Source organism: Paramormyrops kingsleyae, chromosome 22, assembly GCF_048594095.1.
Source record: "Paramormyrops kingsleyae isolate MSU_618 chromosome 22, PKINGS_0.4, whole genome shotgun sequence".
NCBI classification, from domain to species: Eukaryota; Metazoa; Chordata; class Actinopteri; order Osteoglossiformes; family Mormyridae; genus Paramormyrops; species Paramormyrops kingsleyae.
The window spans coordinates 13,163,400-13,183,142 of NC_132818.1; the positions used below are offsets into that span (position 1 = coordinate 13,163,400).

At 52.5% G+C, this 19,743-nt stretch overlaps 1 protein-coding gene across 1 annotated transcript in view; it reads right to left on the reverse strand.

Moving 5' to 3' along the window:
* Positions 1–461: 461 nt before the first annotated feature.
* Positions 462–19,743, reverse strand: part of LOC111849346 (xylosyltransferase 1-like) — a 32,903-nt gene continuing 13,621 nt past the window's right edge. Inside the window, exons 2-11 of the mRNA XM_023822146.2 lie at positions 17,578–18,079; positions 15,621–15,793; positions 15,194–15,396; positions 12,948–13,028; positions 11,943–12,159; positions 11,623–11,799; positions 9,837–10,102; positions 6,821–7,016; positions 5,745–6,078; positions 462–3,329 (exon numbers count right to left, since the gene is read on the reverse strand). Of these exons, the coding sequence (XP_023677914.2) occupies positions 3,007–3,329; positions 5,745–6,078; positions 6,821–7,016; positions 9,837–10,102; positions 11,623–11,799; positions 11,943–12,159; positions 12,948–13,028; positions 15,194–15,396; positions 15,621–15,793; positions 17,578–18,079 (2,472 nt within the window). The 3' untranslated portion in view covers positions 462–3,006. The remainder of the gene's footprint in view (positions 3,330–5,744; positions 6,079–6,820; positions 7,017–9,836; positions 10,103–11,622; positions 11,800–11,942; positions 12,160–12,947; positions 13,029–15,193; positions 15,397–15,620; positions 15,794–17,577; positions 18,080–19,743) is intronic.

Genomic DNA, 19,743 nt, shown 5'->3' on the forward strand with positions numbered 1-19,743 from the left:
GTGGGGGAGGGGGGCAGCAGGTGATGGAAGTGCTCAGGGAGGTCTCTGCTGTAACGGGTTTGAGGGCTCCGCACGCGCACCTTTGATCTGAAGAGGCTTTGGGGGGGGGAGGGGGGGGTTACTCTGTGCTTCCTGTCTCTCTCTCATCAGTAGCTGTTTCTCTACATCTTTCCCTCCATGTATCCAGCTCCACCCACTCAGCCACCTCATTTACATATGAAAAAATACCCCGAGGGTCTCGAACAATCTTAAACAATCGCTTTCCTTCGTTTGACTGTGTCAGCTTCCGCTCCCTCACTTGGAGGTTTATTCCAGCTTATTGACAGCGATCAATAAGCAGCCCACCCCCCAGAATCTCTCTGGTTCCTTACAGACTCCTGCTGCTTGGTCTGAGACGTTCTCCCTCTCTTAAAGGTCTCAGAGGTTGATGCAGGACCAAGGACTGACCACAAGAAGAGACGTGTCTTAAAAAAAATTTATTTTAAAATTCAGCAGTCAAAGTAAAAGAAACCAAAATGACAGAAGGCATTGTTGCATTTACAAGTGCCAAAAATCTTTTTGGTATATTAGAATTCAAAACAAAAACAAAACAAAAAATCATAAATAAAAAGTGTGTTGGCTGTTTGTGGAGAGGAGTTTCTCAGAGAGGACAAAGGGTAAGGCACAGAGACCCTGCATCAGGGAAGGAGAGATTCAGAGAAAACATCTCAAAGGTGAGCAACAGTCTGCCAAAACACTCTTAAAGGCAAAGATCTTCATTCCTAATAGAATCAGCCAGTCAAGAAGCCCATAAGAACATTTCCTTTAAAATTCCCTTTTGTTTGAACATCTGACCTATTTACAGTAACCGTAAGACATCCTTCCTTCACAAAATATCTATGTACAGTTTTTTTATGATTTATACCAAAATAGTTATACCATATAGATCAGAGTGTCATAACTGGATTTATCGTTGAACATACATTTATGGTTGATGTTAATAAGAAATGCTATCTGTTTGCTTAAGCGATCGTTTCAGTGGTGTAAGGTTGTTTGCCTCATAAACGTGTCCCTGAAGACATCAACACCACCTGTCTTATCCAGTGAATCTGGCTGAAATTTCCACCATTATCAAGCCACGCCCCACCCCTTCCAGGCCCCACCCTCCCCACAGACTCCTCCCACTCACAACCACCAGCAGCAGTCAATTGTTAAGGCTAGACTCGTCTGACCGACGTCTGGCAAGGAGATTTTTAGTTTATGCAGTTTGCTGTTATCAGGTAACTATCTGCCTGGGGTGGATTAACCTGGAGGATCAAAGGGTGGTACTTTTACCAGGCAGGGGTAGCGAGTGTTGTAGGTAGTACAAGTACGCACCAGGAGTACAGACACGCAGGTAATTACACGCAACATGAACATTTTCATATATATATCTGGTCTTTTAAAGGACCTGTTTTTTTGCTGGAAGTTTCCAGAAATCTATGCAGCAACAACAGGGACTAGAGCCTCCTGTGCCCTGTCCAGGAATGTGAGCTCCAGGCGAATCATGAACAAAATCCACCCCTGTCGTTCCACGTGTCACCAACAGGGCGGCGCAGCTTCCAAATGGATGGACTTCAAAAGTGCAATGGAGAGAGCATATGTACAATTGGGTAAAATGAAACAGAAGGGAGACTGTAAGGTTGGGGGTTGATATACCTTCCTACATAGGGAGGTGGACAAGGCCCACTGTCCTTCAGAAACCAAAGCAGGTGGAAACATCGAAGCCTGTCAGTCACCGTCACCCGCATCCCATTGGTTGAAACGGCAATGATTGACAGCGAACAGCAGGGACACCCACCCACCGTCTGCTTCGGAGCCTGATCTCTGATTTCTACCTGCTAAGTCAATCGTTCACAGCAAATGGCTTGACTCCAGTTCGGCTGTAATGGAAACTCAGTGCTTTGCAACCTTGTTCCTGACGATGTTTTAAATATAATAACAAGCAGCGTCTTTCGCCTACATTCAGCGTGGAGAGGATCCATCCATCTCCTGGGTCTAAAATGTTTTTTCTTCTGCTCTCTCTGAAGCCAAATTTCCCAGAAGGCAACAGGAGCTTCAGCTCATCTTACCTCACCAGTCGGCTTATTTATGCATTTCCAGTGCTAAGCTGGGGATTTAGTGTGTGTGGGGGTGTATTGGACACTCTCTGATTCTGACGGTAGCACTGACGAGTCCAAACTGCGCCCACTTCCTGTTTTCAATCAATGCCAAGCTACAAGGCTAAGTAACCAAAATGTAGCCCCTCCCACGGCCCCGCCCACCCTGCCAAGTGGCCTGCATGTAAGTGGGCCCTAGCCAGAAAAGCCAGAGCGATTCTTAAAGGACAGGAAAAAACAGAGAGAAACTGCACTCTGCTTGCACACGGGCTGCAGGCAGAGATTGGGGGTGAGAGGCCTTTGTAAATAAAGGCAGCAAGCTGACAGAAAGCCGTCACTCAGCTGCAAAGCAGCATATGGTCATTAGTCACTGACTAAAGATTTCAGTATTAATAAAATGTACAAATAAATAGCCACCATTTGGTTCCTTACTGTCTGCACACGTTTTAGCTCTGAAGCAGGAAAAAGAGAACACAAGAGAGTTAATTCGCCAACGTGACGGACAGGCTCCGCCCCCACCCTGCCACAGCCAATGGATGTCTGGACGACCCCCCCCCCCCCGTCCTTTCAGTAAAGAGGCAAAGTTGGGGCGGTGTTCCGTTTCCGTGGCGACCATAAGGAAAAATGGAGATCCAGTCACGGTAAATTCACTAAATTAAATTCAAAATAAACAGACTCGGGGCGGGGAGCTAAATCAGACTCGCCAGAATTAACGGGAGTTTTCTTAGTCAACAAAATGCAGAACCTCGTTAATTATAACTGGTACGAGGCTGGGGGGAGGAATGCTCAAAGTGTTTCCTTTTAACAACCTGAAATATGTAATAAAATTGTCACAAATAAATAACAGCATAGAAATCCAACCGCAGAGCCTCCAGTCCAGCAGGGGGCGCTACCTGATGCGGCCATCGGCTCTGGGGAGCCCCAGCTGAGACTTGGGGTCAGGACTGAGTGAGCTCCATTTGGTCTTGGCACAGGCCTGCAGGCCGGGGCAGGCCCCAGGGCCCACCGCGCACACGCTCATGGGGGCCCAGCCCTCAGCCACCAGGCCGTCCACCCAGCGCTCCAGGGCAGGGCCTGTCAGTCCGGCGTTGCGCTCGGCCGCTTCCACCTGGCCCAGGTGCACGGGGATGTTGAGGATGGGGTTCAGGCCATGGAAGCTCTGCTCCATGTAACTGTTCTTAGCAGGACCGTTGTGGAGCCTCAGGGCGTCGTCTGGAAGGGGGAGAAGAAACCAGAAGGTGCATATAAGCGGGGTCCGTTCAGCCACGAGGAGTCGGGAGGACCGTCACGCAGAAGGTCACCAAGAGCGGCATCTACTGTGTGAGTTTTTTTTGGAAGGACTGGGTGTAGCAATGCCATCTTCTAAGAGAACCCCCCCACAAAGGTAGACCGGCCATCGCTCCGAGCCCCTGCCCCGTCCCGCCCTGCTTTAGCGCCGGCGTCACACGGGTCACAGATTACTGGACGGCATTGTTGTGGGGGGGGGTGGTGACTTTCTATGGGCTCTGCTCCATCCCCGTCCTGATTTAATCTGGCCAATGCGGACACCATGCACGCCGCACTCTTTCCTGCGACCGTCTGGTGACTCATCCCACACGCTGAGGTGACGGCGACGCTGTGATTTTTAATGCTGGTTGGAGATGAACTTCTGACTTTGGAGTCACTGATGAAGAAACCGACCCTCTCAGATAGCAGGCAGGTTTAGGTCGGTGGAGGGCGGACATTTAAACACCCCCACCCATTTACCTGCTTTCCTGCATTAAGCGTTGTTGTTGTTTGTGGTGAGCCCCTTTGCGAGTGTATGGTTTGAGTAGTGGGCCTCTTAGCACCACAGCATCATCTTCATAATGGGCATCAAGCTCTCATCTCCTCGCCATGGTTCCCCTTGGCGCTGGTGGGTCCGCGCCTCACATGGAGGGCAGCCCGGCCGGTGGTGTCCGTCTGCGATGGTGCACCACAGAATCAGCCCCCCTGCCACTCATACTGAATTACAACCGCGTTACTCTGCAGTGAGATCACTCTCACCTCAAAGCCCTGCCCACACACCCCACCCGGCCAGTCGTGGCAGCCACAAGGAGCCTCTCTGAGATAATTCAGGCTACTCCATTTAGGGCTTGTGCTGGCCCACATTGAGTCATCTAACTCTTGATGGATTCTGCGGATTTCACCACATGTGCAGATCACATGACCTTTCTTTACTCACTTCGAGATGAGGAAACTATGGAGTCACTTTGGTGATATGTCACCAGATGCTATTTTAGAAAAACCTCAATACAGAATAGTTAATTTTGCACCGGTGGAGGTCTAGAAAGATGCGGGCAGCTGAAGAACTCCAGGTCGGCGCTACAGAAGCTACCGGAAGGAAGGCTTTGCAGGAGCACGGCAGCATTACGCCTTCGGGCTCTGGCACACACTCGCCGTTCCAAAACATGGATAAAAGAGTACAAATCCCAGAAATGCAAACATGCCAGATTCACCACCTTCACCTGGTTCCCCTCAGAACCTTCCAGTGGGGGGGGGGGGGGAGGGATTTGTGATCCCTTTTGCCCCCTCAGGCACAATGAGGTTAGCTACTTGGCTGCAGAATTGAGTAGCCGGGGGCAACGTGCAGTGCTGCACAAACACACACACACACACACACACACACAAACACACACACACCGGTAATCAGACACAACGGCCTGCTTGCAATCAATCTGACCGTCTCGTGGCTGAATGTTCCGGCCGGAATGTTCCAGAAGCTGCTCTCTGTGTATTCAGTTCTTGGTCAGGGTTCTCCTTTTCAGAAATGCTCAGACGTCGGTGACTTACAGCAGAGGGAGAGTCTCCACATTCCTCCCAGCAGCCATGATAAAGACCCACTGTGCAAAGTGGAATAAACTACAGCTTTTCCTTACAAAGTCACTTGTTGTTAAGGTGCCAAATTGCTTTTTAAATGTTTCCCGGTGCTGTGAATCACAACAGGGTGCTCACTCTGCATCCTCCCAGTGAAATAAGAGTGAGTTTAATACATAATAGCTGGTTAAGTCACCTTGGATAACAGTATCTCCCACCAGAGAAGAGAAATGGGTGTTACTTAAATTGGTTCCTGCTAAATCAATTTATGACTGACAGCTCACAGTAAGCTCCATCCACTGTAATGAGTGACAGCTCACAGAAAGCTCCACCCAAGGTAATGATTGAGAGATCACAATAAATCCCACCCACAGTAATGACTGTCAGCTCACTGCGAACTCCACCCTCTACAATAATTGACAGCCTGCACTAAGCTCCAAGCACCACAGCAACTGACATCTCACAGGCTCACAGTAAAACCCACCCAATGCAGTGACTGACAGCTCACAGTAAACCCCACCCACTGCAGTGATTGACAGCTCACAGTAAACCCCACCCACTGCAGTGATTGACAGCTCACAGTAAACCCCACCCACTGCAGTGATTGACAGCTCACATTAAACCCCACCCACTGCAGTGATTGACAGCTCACAGTAAACCCCACCCACTGCAGTGATTGACAATTTGTGATAAATCCCAGCTTTTGCTTTGAAGTCTGATATCTCCCCGCAGAAAGTAATAGAATTATTTTAAACACTGAAGCTGAATCTCGATGCAGTGACAGTGACCCACCTCGGCGGATGGGCTGACGGTCGCTGTAGGCCAGCGGGACGATCAGGAAGCGGGTCTCGGCCACGGCGGCCCACTGGTGCAGCACGCGTACGGTCCAGACGCCGGGCCTGAGCGGCAGGTTCAGCGGCGGCTTGTAGTGCGTGAAGTCAGCGGCGCCGTCGATCAGCACGTCGTAGGTGGCGGCGATGACGTTGGTGGGGTCCACCCACACCACGGTCACCGTCACGTTCGGCCCCTTGGCCCACTGCTGCATCCCCACCGGCTCGTCCAAGGGGCCCATCAGGTTGCCGAAGTTCCGGAAGATCCGCTCTTTGGCATCCCAGTCTGTGCCGATCTGAGGGGGGAAACAGTGCCGTGAGCAACACGGAGCTCGCGGTCGCTCTGGGGGGGGGGGGTTCAGTGACAGCAGGGTCTCACTCGGTCATGCAGAAGGAAGCTTCCAGACTCGAGTAAAACAACGAGCCCCCTAACCGCTTTCATTACTCAGCCGTGCCCCCCGCATGCTAAACGGCAGCTATTCTCCACGGCGAGGGAGGACGCAGGCGCGCTCGTTCGAACAGAAAATAAAAATCTTAGTGGCCGGAGGTCGTCGGATTCAGATTAGAACGTAAACGGGTTTGCTTAGGAAGGGCAGACCGAATTATAAACGCCCGAGGACGGACGCGACGCGGCTATAGGTCAGCGGTTTCCATTGGCGCTCTGAAATGCATCATTGCAGCTTTTGGTGGGAAACGTGATGTCTTAAATGTGTCTTTTGAGGACTATGGAGCCGGGATGAAGAAGGAAAGAGAACTTATATGCACTTGTCTGAGGCCAGGGCTAGGGTAGTAGTTTCTGGGGCCCCAATCAAAATGTCCCCGAGGAATAAATAGCTAGCGAGTAGAGTCAGGAGATTCTAGCTAGCTGGTCAACAGATCATGCTGCCTCAGCATCTCCTAAATAAAGTGATTCATTAATATTTGGTGTATTGACTGTTTGTGGCCAATAGGAGGCCCAAACCTCAGGGGCCCCAGGCTGAAATGTGGTTCGAGTGGTGATGAACGCTGCCGCTTGTCTGGCGCCGCCCCGGTGGTTACCTCTATAAACTGCAGTCGAGAGAAGCTTCCCGGAGGGCCTGAGAACCTGAAGGCCGTCTTGGGCGTGACCCAGGTCTCCAGGGCCTCCACCTTGCTGGTGGCCAAGTTGGCGGCGTGGTGCCTCACCAGGTAGCCCTGGAACTGGTCGGACATGAAGTAGAGGTGCACCGAGACGGGGTGTCCCACGGGGAGGTACCTGTGGGGGTGGGCAGGATGATTCAGGGGTGGTTACCATTTGCAGATCTGACTGCATCATGGCACCATGCGGGTCCCTCTTCTGACGGATGTTCTGGGGGAAGCAGAAGCTGTTCCCTGCAAGGATCTCCCTGACGTCGGCGCGTTGATGCACAACTGCCCCACTACTGCCACCCTGTTCCTCCCTCTCCGTATCTCTCTCTGTCACAAACACACATAAGTGCACACAGACACGCACACACAGACACACATACAGGATTGTAATTATATCTTTGTGGGGACTCGCCAATCATTTCCATGGGGGAAACTCTAACCTCAACCTGACAACCTTAACCCCAACCCAGCCCTAACCTAACCCATAAGTAACCAAGCTAAATATTTTTAGTTTTCTGATTGCAGTCATAGATTTTTATTAAATTGATGTTCCCCTTGTGCGGGCGGGAAAAAATGGTCCCCACAACGTCAAAATTACAGGTTTTTATTACGTTGTGGGAACATTTGGTCCCCACAGTGTAATGTATACCTGAACCACACACACACACACACACACACACACACACACACAGATGCAGCCCCAGCAAGCGCCGGAGTCCCAGACACTGACGTCAGAAATCCCCCCCCGCTCCCATATGCCTGCCAGCTGATCACCTCAGCATGGCACAGAGGTGCGGGCGTGCCAGCGGGAACTCCTCTGCAAAGTCACCCTGACACACACACACGCACGCACGCACACACACACACACACACACGCACACACACACACACTGCAAGCGTTATTCGCAATAGACCCCGGGATTTAACCTGCTCTTAACGATTCATGTTCTCCTAACTTGGCTGCACAGTATGCCGTAGGACGTACGGCGTGATCATGCTTTATGACAGTAATTTTTTTTATCATGTAATATTTGTTTATTATTTCATATCAGATGGAGCCAGATACAGATACTGGGGAATAACGTCTGAAGGAGGTCGGTCAGGAGAGATGAGTTAATTTTCCTCATGGCTTTATAAGGCTTTATAAGGCTTTATAAGGCTTTATAAAGTGAATTCTGTACGAGGTCCAGTAAGATGCGCCGGGCGGGGAGGCTGGCTGAACTGGGGAGGGGGGTGGGGGGGTTACTGGAGGTGCAGCTGCGAGCAGCAGGACCGGAGCTGGACCGCGTGAGACTGAAAGCACACAGCAGGTAATGCAGCTGAACCGTGAAGAGATCGACCGTCCCACAACCTGAACACCCTCTAATTAGAGCCAGTCCCACACCCAGGACCAGAATCCATCACGGCAATGTGCCCCACGACTCTAGGCCGGGAGGGGGGGGCTCCTTCCTCTAATATGCCCGATTAAGCCCCCCTCCCACCTCGCTGCCTTTTTCACAGGCAACCCCTTCCACGTTTACAGGCAGAACTCCGCTTTGGAAAGCTGTTGGCGTTCCCGGGATGAATTATTCATGGGGGAAAGAGGCGCAAAGATCAGGGATCTGGAGGAGAGGTGGGGAGAGAAGCAGACCTGCAGCCTCAAGGAGCTCACAGCATGTGGTGGGGCAGCGTGACGGCTGGGGAGGCGACCCATCCTGGGGGCAGATACTACCCCCCCACCCCCCCAGATGTTTTAAAATGTAAATATGCAGCTAGCGAGCAGAGTCAGATGGTAGGTAGCTGTTTAGCAGAACATGCTGCTTCAGCATCTCCTAAATAACGAGTTTATTTGACATTTAGTCTGGAGACTATCTGTGGCCAACAGGGGGCTCCACACAAATGTGTGGCTTGAGTGGAGGTAAACACCACTGCTGCCAGCGGCCGCGCACCCAGCCTCGGTGGGGGGGCCGCCAGATCAGGGGATCCCGCTCTCGCACCTTATCACATGGACTCCAGCCACCCGCCACAGGGCCCCCCATTACCCCCCCCCCCACCAGAGAGAAACAACATGAGGCACGAGATACACACACACTGCCGACTGTCACCTGGATGCAAACGCGACGTCGACCACCCTTCAAACAGGCAGAAAAGAGGATAGGGAGGGAGAGAGATATACCACAAGGAGACAGACAGGAGGCGGGATAGGAGGAGGACAGAGCATGGGCAGAGAGGAGGTGGGACAGGAGAAGGAGAGCACAGGCAGATAGGAGGAGGGACAGGAGGGGAGGGAGAGGAAGCTGCCCTATGCCTCCTGCTCAGCTCATCTGTATTCTGGGAGAAGCTGCAGGACTCGATCCCTGCACAGCAACCCTGACAAGCAGAACAGCAAATATTTACACACACCCCCCCCCCCCCTGAGCCAGCAGTCCCCAGTAGGGTGACAGAAGCCCTTTCACTGCGGCTCCTCCCTGCCCATGTCACTCGAGGTAAAGAACAGTGACTCGCTGTCTCCCCAGAAGCATGGCAGTAGCCCCCCCCCCCACCTGAAGCCCAGCCACATTCACGCCTAGAATAAGAGCTGTGGGGGTATGCAGGTCAGGTGCATTCTGGGTAACACACACAAAATGAAACGTATAATGGCCTTCAGTTTTTCAGAACACACCATAACCAGACTATGCCTGGAACCTCACACTTGCCTTCTCCGTCTAGCTCGCGTGCCATTGGATGGAGGGCCTGCCTTTCAAATTCACTCTGTCCTATAAGCTGCAGCAGGCGGGAGCTTAATGGCAGATGGTTACATTACAGTAACTTTCCAGTGACAGTCCTTTGTGGCACCTCACTAAATTCAGGCTTTTTTTTAAACTAATTTGTTGGGTAAATAATGCGAATGTGGTAGTTGGGGTTAGACAGTAACTAGAGTAGAGGTGTTGCAGTGACACGTGAGTTTTCCGGCACCTGGGGCTCTGACCTGCAGCTGATGGGGCTGGGATTTCCCTGCGCCAGACTGCCGGCATGCGCCAGGCCCATGCGTCCAAAGGCGTGGTAGTAGGTCAGCTGGGCGTCGGAGAGGCTGCTGACTCCGTCGGGCTCATCGTACACGTTCTCCCAGTAAGCCTGGAGCCCTGGGGTGCTGGGGGCCAAGGGCCCGAACAGGAAGGCGTCCAGCTGGTTGATGACCTCCTGGTTGACGCTGGCCTCAAACTTGCGGGCAAAGAAAGTCGGCCTGGTGGTTTGCTGCGGAGGGAAAAGGCCGTCAGTCGGAGCGAGCGATCTCAGCGGGGGTTACGAGAGAGGATGCGCGTGGTAGACAGAGCCGTGAGAGACTGACAGCTTCCCTCGCCGGCTCCTCGCCCCGGGAGGCGTGAGGGAGCCGAGGTAAAAATAAGATCAGAGCATTGCTATCCCAGGAGGCCAGGCGGCGTGCGTTTATTAGGGAAGGAGGAAGGCCTCCACTCAAGCCTGCCGTCTGCTGACAGAGATGAGGCTCATGTGCTGCAGACAGAGCCCTTGAAAGGGGGGGGGGGATCAGCCAATAGCAGTGGCCCACTGAGAACCGCAGACCAATCCTGGGGGTTTTAATCCATCCGAAGGGTCCGTCAGGGAGGCAGCGGAATAGCCATCTAGGTTCAGCATCGGAGGTTCAGAATCAGGGGTGTCAGAAATAGGGGGAACAGGAGACCCCCCCCCCTCCCCTTCCTTTCCAAAAGATAAATAATTAAGGATGTGTTCCTTATCTTTCATTATGAATCTGCATTACTGAGGCCAATTTGCTGCGCATGAGCGAAGCAGAGGCTGAGGATGAAACATAGACTGTAGTCCTATATCAGACAAAATCATTTTATCGTATGGGTCAGTTATTTTTTTAGTTAGGCTATGTTTGGTTGTGAAACTGTACCCAAAACAAAGTTACTGTTTTAAATGATGAAATTTGTATTATTTTTAAAGCTTTTTTACAATGCATCCTTTCACAGTGTGGCTACTCCATTGTAATATATCGCGATATACACCTTCCCCCCCGCCGGTGCTGGGGCAAATGCCGCTGTTCTGAATAGATTCAGGCCTGAGGAAACCGTCCTCAAACAACCTAGACCAATTGCAGCTTTGCTCTGGGCTGGGGAACATTGGGATTGAGGCTGGGGTAAGGCTGTGTCCCCAGCTGAGCAGGTGTACAGAGAAGAAGGAGGCCTGCCTGCAAAATAAGGAAGTAAGTTCATCCCCCAGCCCGCCTGTCTGCACAGGTGAGGACTGGAGCCCACGGACGCCCACGCGGAGGAGCCTGCGGTGAAAGGCGGAGAGCTGAATGCTCCTCCGTAGGGTGTGATGGGTCTGCGCACATCCCGGAGGTCCAGGACCACGAGTGCTGCAATCCAGAGGCGAAGGAACCCACAAGCACGCGATTAGCGGAGCGAGGAAGGCGGCTGCGCCCAGAGACGCTTCTGTGGCCCGATTTAGAGCGCTCTACTTTTGGAGACGGGGCCCAGTTTGAGGTGATGAGTCACGAGAGCCCCGGCAGACCACAGGGAACAGAGTGCCGGTCGGGAAGCAGATGGAATCGGGCGGCACAGGCGGGTCGAGGGAGCCAGCGGGTCAGACGGCCCGGTCCCCGGCATTCCGGCGCTCCAGTTGAGCCCAGGCCCGGCCCTATCCCGCTCAAAGAGGATTCTCCCATAATACCCATGCCAGGTAGCCCCGGTCTGCCTGGTTTGAAGGTCTGGGCCCAGGTGAGGAACAAGAGGACGTGGGCGGGGGCTCACCTGGAAGCGGTGGAAGTCGGCTGGCTTGAAGTCGTTGGGCGAGCAGCCGCACCAGTCTACGATGTGCTTGTACTGGCACTTGCAGCCCAGACGCCGGTTCCAGTTGGTGACACGCAGATTGTTGTCCACCATGCTCTCGCAGTATAGGCTGTTCTCCAGGACTGTGTGGAAGAATGACTAGGGGAGGGAGGGCAGGACATCAGATGGGCAGCCGACACATGTGGCTCCTCCGCAGGTCAGGAGAGATAGAATTTCTGGGCAGACCTGGGGGAGTAGGTACAGACGCCCATAGGACCCTTGTCCACAGTACCAGCTCTCACCTCTGCGGGCAGCAGTGTGTAGGCATAGAACCGCTTCATGCTGGCGACCAGGTCATCCTGCGAGTTGACCACGTACTCCACGAAGGCGCGGTTGAGCAGGAACCAGTCGGAGCCCCCGTCCACGGAGATGCCCTCTGGGATCTTGCGATCGCCCAGCCTCCACATGTGGGTATCGCACTCATAGAATAGGCGGTCCAGGCCCTGCTTGCGGATGAACCTGCAAAGCCAGGAGCAGCTGGTGGTAAGAGTTGGGAGGCTTTACAACACCACTGGGGGGGGGGAGGTGGAGCTGGAGAAACAGGATGTCAAACAGCTACATGAAGCCTTCTCATCTCCTTTCCTCAAAAAAGGCTGACACCTCCTCAAAGGATGGTAGAGGGTCACACTAAACGAGCATGGCAGATGTAGGGGGGGGTGGTGCTCAGCAGTTCAAGCTTTAAAGAGACTCCGTGGCTGTGTCTAAATTCAGGCGCTGCATCCTTCGAAAGATGCAGTCTACGAAGCTGGAGCCGTTATAGGCTGTGTTCTTCAAAGGTCAAACAGACAGCGTAGTCAAATGGCATGCCGTGGCCTACGGATAATTTCCTATTTGTGTCACCAACTGTTCCCGCCCTTTCCCTTGAGTCACAAAGCGCCGCTCCTATCGCCCAGCCAGGACGCACACACTTCACCTCTGTGCAGTGCATTGTGGGATAGATTGGGCCACTGTGAACCCATCGCGTGGATGCTATGCAACTCTGCCAAAAGAGGACGCATTTCTAGGCCACTTTTGAAGTAGCCTTCGAAATGGGACAGCCTTGTCGCATCCCTGTGACGCATTCAGTCTTTGAATGCAGCCTTCGAAGGATGCAGCTCCTGAATTCAGGCATAGCCCACGTCTCCTTCTGGCTGCCTTTGATCGTCAACACGAGGGTCGTGGCTACGGGCAGTGGGAGGGTCCGCCTTTAAGGACCAAACTGCGTGGTGTTTTCAGGATGGGAGGGGGGGGGGGGTCATCACACTCACCGTGCATTGTCTCTCCCGTGAGATTTGATGAAGTTCATGTCTCGGTATTTGGAGAGGAACGCCACCAGCTGGTCATTGGTTCTAAACACAACCAAATCAATGGGTGATTAGAATCCAAGGGTCCATGCCCGCCCGAATACCAGCGAGCAGGAAACACTGCACATTCCCACACAGCAACCCGTTAACCAAGCAGACAGGAAGTACATCACGCCTATTAGGTTACATCCACATTGGCTGGATGCCCACAAGGTGACGCTGTTGCCTCTGACTCGAACCTGCAGTGGAAACAGCACTGGGGAGGTGCATGAAAGTACCCAGGGGTGCAACAGGTGTCATGGTAACCAAAACAAATAAATCCTGACCCTCTTCCTGACAGCATCGATAACTGTGTCAAACGCTTATGGTGCCATGTCCTAGATCAAACGCGAGCTGGGGATTACGACAGAGTACAAAATGTCGACAGCATTACTGTGGGATTATATGATTTCTTATGAGGAAATGAGAACAGACAGAAAAACAGCCGACAGCAGACTTGGTCACACCCACCAACCCATAGAGGGCGCTACAGGGAAAGTGTAAATGGTGGGACTGTGGCATTGAGCCAAAAACTGAGCTCAAAAGGCTCCATAAAATGTTTTTATGACTGACAGACTGTGTCATTATTACAGAGGATGGCCTGCATCTGTGACTGACAGGCTCTGTTATTATTAGAGAGGAAGGCCTGCATCTGTCACTGACAGGCTCTGTTATTATTAGACAGGAAGGCCTGCATCTGTCACTGACAGGCTGTGTTATTATTAGAGAGGAAGGCCTGCATCTGTGACTGACAGATTGTGTTGTTATTAGAGAGGAAGGCCTGTATCTATGATTGACAGACTGTTTTATTTGAGTGGAAGGCCTGCATATATCATTGACAGACTTATTATTAGAGAGGCAGGCCTGCATTTGTGATTGATAGACTGTGTTATTATTACAGTAGAAGGCCTGTGCCTGTGAATGACAGACTGTGTTGTTATTATTAGTGTTTGTTACGGGTAAAGAAGGAGTGAAAATCAGCCCCCCAGAGCGATGAGTCTCTGTAGCGCCCTCTGGTGTATCGGGGGTGCAGAGCAGCTGGATCTCATTATTCTGTAGTTTAACAGCGCTGCATTGATCCTCACACCCTAATGCGGTTGAAATGGCTTAAGCGCAGCATCGATCTGGGGGCGCCACAGGACTCAGCAGGCTGGCACAGCGTGCCTCACAGGCAGGCGGGGAAGAGGGCAGCCCAGGTCGCCGTGGACACATCCGGTGTTGACGTGGTGCCAGTCCAAATAAGAGCAAGGCGAGGCAGGCAGGCTAGGACAGCGGGAAGCCTGGGTCCCCAATCCACACCTGGGTCAGAACACACTGTTCCAACCCCAAACCCTGCCTGGATGCCAGTGCAGACTCAAACTTTAGAGGACGAACAGTGGACGGTTCTGTTGAATAAAACCAGGACTAGTTCCTCAAACAAAACAAAAAAAGGAATTTCAAACAGGACTCAGCCCCATGTGTGCCTGTTATGTCAACAGCAGTGTTGTAAAATTTAGTTTGGGTTTAACAGCTGAACACAGCACCAGTAGAATGGGTCAGCTTATGGGCCTTAAATGCATTCATCGTTTAGCAAGGAAGGTAATTGGCTAGGGTTACCGTGGCGACGCTGTCACTCTGAGGGTACGACACAAAACAGACTCGCTTCTCCCAGTACAGGGAAATTTGTTTTTCCATGCGAGGGAAACAATTCAGCCATCAACTCGCAAATGTATTCTTCTTCTGTGGGCACACACCAAACTGCCCCGATGTGTGCCTACCTTTTACTACCCCGGCAGTCATGCTCAGGGTGGGTCAACCGCAGTGATATACCCATAATCCCATGCAGACCAAATTCAGGCCATTTTTCCAAGCACAATTATCACAGTGAGAGGATGCATAAGACAATATTTGGGGCAAATTGCTAGAGATGTCCCCCACAATTGATAAGAGTTCACGTCACTGACCAAGTTAATTCTTTAAGGAATCGTTAATCAATGTTCGGCTAGTTCCAGCCTCGGGTAATTTGTGGACAGCTGGAAAACAGGAACCTTTTCCTCAGTACCAGAAGGGACAGAGCGAGGGAGGGTTGTGATTTAGTGCCACTACTTGGCTTCCTGGTCCATATTTTTCTCCAGACACACACCTCATCTCTCACACCTCTCTGATTGGCCCTCAACTGAATGCCCCCTCACCTGATTGGATAATCAGCAGCGCTGAGGTTGATGAAGAAGTCCCAGGCCCAATCCTTCATGGTCAGGAGATCCTTCATGCTGCGCAGGTACATGGTGAGCAGGCTGGCTCCACCCCAGATGGTGGACATGCGCCAGGGCGTGACCCGTACATTGGGATATTGGCTCACCAGCGCCACCACCTGTCTATGCAGGTAGTTGGAGCGCTGAAAACAAAGAAAAAAAAATATTGGAACAGGATTGTAAAAATCCCTGAGATGCCAGCTATAATCTGAGATGTGATACCTGCCTGTAAGCTGACTGAAAATTAAGGCCATGCCAAACCCGTGAATGTAGGAACACTGGCAAACTGTACTGTGGTCACAAAACCTCAACCACCACCTCCTACTGAGAATAAATGTGTTCTGCAATCGTCACGGTGACGGAGAACCTGGTCCACGTGGATGTAGTAGTAATGGGAGGAGTGGTAGATGGCCTTAAAGAGGCGCTGCAGCTGACGGGAAGCCCGGCCATGGATCACCAGGACGAAGGTGATGCGGACGGGCACGGTTGGGGCAGCCTCGACGGGGTCCTCGTCCCACTGGGCATTCATGGTGGCCTTGCCTGGATGCAGACATGGACAGGCATGTGGATGGAGCGAGCTGGGTGCGGGGGGTGTCCTCCTTAAGGTGTGTTGATGTTTAAATCGGTTTGCTGCCCTGAATTACAGGGTCGGGGGCAGAGCTCAAACCCTCCCCCCCAAGACGGACATAGATGTCAGGCAACAGTCAGGAATAGCACACAGGAAGCAGCAATGAGAGCTTGCATGTGCCCATTTGTGGCTTTCTAAATGCACAGAGCGTATAAATAAACTCGGCCACTCTGCTCTGTCATGGAACCCGGGGCTGCCTGGGGTGGGGTGCAGAATCATCAACCAGGGGTTAGGGTTAGCGCTGCCATGGTAACCCCAACTCCCCATGTCCATATGCATACCCTGCTTCATATGTATGGCAGATCCCCCCCCCCACACACACCACTGCTGTGTCCCTGATGTGGGCTGAGGGTGGGGGTGAACAGCATTGGGGGGAGCATTTTTGCCAGCTGTATTTGTTCTGGGGTCCCACCGTTGATGTGTTCTGACCCCACCCTCTCCACCCCCACCCTCACTCTGTAGGCACCCATTCTGCCGGTCTAAAAGCCCCCACTGCTATCCAGCATGATCTGCATGATGCGTTTTCATCACAGGCTGAAGAGGCAGGGCATCAACCTCAGCAGACTGGGAGATACCTCCTAGGATCAACCCTGGGCCTGCTCTCCTTCCGGCCGAGCATTTGAGTTTTTGGTTGAAGTAATTAACCCAGTAATTGAGCTAATTGAGTGTTCATTAGACAGAAGGAAGCCTTCAGATGCTCTGTCCTCCTAGACCAGGACCGGGAGGGGCTGGGGGGGTGGGGGGGGGGGGGGACAGGGGGAGGCTCCCAATGTCCTTTTTGTCAGAATTCAAAAGAAAGGCAGGACATCAAACTATTGGAAAGGCTTCTGTCAGCAGGAACTGCACTGCTTTCAAAATGAGATTCTGGCGTGGGCTTGGAGCAGATGTCTCAGAAATCCGACTAAAATTAAAAAAAAAAAAACGCTAAAGTGAGAATGAATGAAAATAAGAGTTCATCAAGTCTGAGCTGACAAGTGTGGTGGGGAACGGCTGAATGACGGCTTCCGTAGGGGTCATAGGGGCATTGTGGGATTGGTGTCAGCAGAATAGGTCTTCTGTCCTATTCACAATCACGCCCTATAAGCAGAACTAGTCTGGGTTGTGCCATGCTAGTTTACCCATCTTTATGCTCGGGTACAAACACAATGCCGGAGCTAAGCTACAAGAAACAGTCCTTCACTCACACCCGGAAGCAGGGGCGTTGCTAGAGATTTTGGGCCCCATGAAAGCATATCATATTAGGCCCCCCAGTCCAAACCAATCCAGTTATTTTCCTAATTTTTTAGGGCCTCTGTCACTCAGGGGCCCTTGGAATCGTCCAAGCTTTCCTCCCCCTTATGGCGCCCCTGCCCGGAAGGCTCACCCACGTGCTCTCCATTCCCTTGTTAACTGTCGGGAAGGATGGCGTGGCGCGGCTCACCAATTACACATGACTCACGACTTAAGGAAAAGCACAATCTCTGAGCTCGCTTTGCAGTTGTAATTACCAGCACTGTTAGCATCTGACATGAGTGCCGCCGCATTTAATGTGGCTGCTCCGCATGCGGCCTCGTGTTTCATTTACCATTTACTGGTAGAAATGATCATCATCCCCAGCATTTACAAACACACCGCTAAGCTAATATTGGCGGTTCACTCAGACGACCTGTGGTGTGACCAAGCTTGCATACGGTCTAGATGCAACAAGAGGACTTACCCTCTAGGGGGCAATATCGAGTCACCCGCTCAGGCATGAGCTGGTGCTCTTTGTGTCGGCAGTACACCTCAGCGATCTGCTGGCGGCATGCTTTGGTCTTGGCACGAGACAGGGCTGAGATGGCCTCCTTGCCGCTGATCTCACACTTAGGGGAGTGATCGTAGCGGACCTTGGGGACATCGGTGAAGGCTTCCCGGCTGAGGGGGTATGCGTGCTGCTGATGGGGCCGGGAGTCCCAGGGCCCACCTTGTGTGTGAGAGTGGTTCCATCCCTGCTGAACCACAACACCTTCCTGCAGGGCTTCATTGGAGCTCTTGCTCAGGCTCACCAAACGACCCTCCTGGGCGACCCTCAACCTCTCTTTGCCGGGGGTCTGTCGCTGGGGCTGGGAGCGGCCTTCCAAGTTACTGTGATCAATGCTCTCAAAGTCTTTGGGCACCGAGTTCTCATTGTTGCTGTCCACCCGCACCTTCTCCTTGGGCCGATGAGGTCGGTACCCAACCTGCATGGGCAACAACAGAGCAGGAGCAAGTTAGTGTGATGTGAGGCCCTACAGCCCAGTTCATCCAGCAGAGAGAGAGAGCGCTGTGCCCATGCCGGCCCGCCGGGAAGGGCAACCGTGGCTTTAACAGCACCACAGTCTCAGGCGCCCTCTGCTCGTGTCCTTGAACAGCAAATCATCTGCAGACAGAGGCGTGAACCCGGCGAGCCAGTAGACCATGTCTGTATGAGCTCCAAGCCGGCACCAAAGGCGAGAGGAGTCAGAGGAGGAGGAGGGACACGAGAGACGCAGAAGAAGAAGTGGTTTGCTACTGGCATAGAGGACGGGGGAGGTCAGGAGGAACCAGACAGGCAATCGTCACGCGGAACAGGAGAGACCAGAAGTAATGTAGCATAAAGAACTACCGGGTCATCCCAAGAGGCGAGAGAGGGGTATTAGTGTAGCACAACAAGCTGGGGGGGGGGGGATCTCAACGGTCAGGATCGGGCTTTTAGCCAAAGGGCTGCAGGTTCAGATCCAAAAAGCAAACTGCTGTCACTGGGCCAGTTGTTTAATCCTGCGACTGCTCCGCCGCATTTCCTGCATTTAAAGCGGCTAAGAGAGTAAAGTGAGTAATTTGCTGGGGATAGAAGGGTTTCCTCACACACTACAGTGAGTAAATAAGACACGCACTGGGATAGAAACCTCGCCTCTGATGGACAGGCCATTCTCTGTGTGTCAGAGGAACTAGCACTGCTCGCTCAGTGCTCTGTCTGACCATGCCACCTCCACCCCCCTTGTCCAACAGCCCCCAACCCCAGAACACATCAGACCATCAGATGGGGAGGATGGAGAGGAGCTCTGTTCTTTCACACCTCTGTGTCCTACAAGTTTGTCCTCGGAAACCTCGAGCATGCTGGTGAGCAGCGAGGCAGGGAAATCGCAATGGTACCCCCCGCTCCGCCCCACCCGCCGGAGGGAAAAATGATTTTGATTAGTTTGTGTAAGATAGGAGAGAAGATAACAGGGGCCCATGAGTCACTGCTATTCGAGTGACCTTCTCACTCCAGTGGCGACAGAGAGCACACAAAACATCGAATGGGGCCCATGTTGGGGGTGGGGGGGGGGGGGGGGGACACAATCCAAGCCTGGAAGATGAAGGGCATATTCCAAAAAACGATATTTATCTCCAGACTTAATAGATACACTCGCACACAAACACACTTTTCTCTTCCCCTGGTCATCTTTTTCCAGCAGACTTTGGTCCCCTGTCAGCTGCACATTATAGGGGGTAAGTAGGTGGGGAGGGGAATTATGGGGGCCTGTAATTAATCGCTTGAGGCACGGCCAGCAGCGAGTGCCAACCACCAGGGAGCAGACAATCGATCGCCTTTTCACAGGGAGTGACAGTTTTCCCAGGGTGCACTGGGGACATGCGCCACCAGTCTGCTGCAGAGTGGGTGCCGTACTCCATTCCTGCATCATCCACCCCCTTTCTAGACAGTTTTGGTTTATTCTGTTTGTTGCCTTTAAAAGCAGGTGAAAAGAGGGCAGGGCACGGCAGCCAGTATAAACCATCTAAAAGCTCAGGCACCCACACTTCTCACTGGTCTTAACCCCCTTCAGACTGTAGACCTCACACACTCTTTTGGTGATGCCCCATCTGATCAATGAGTAAACTCTCC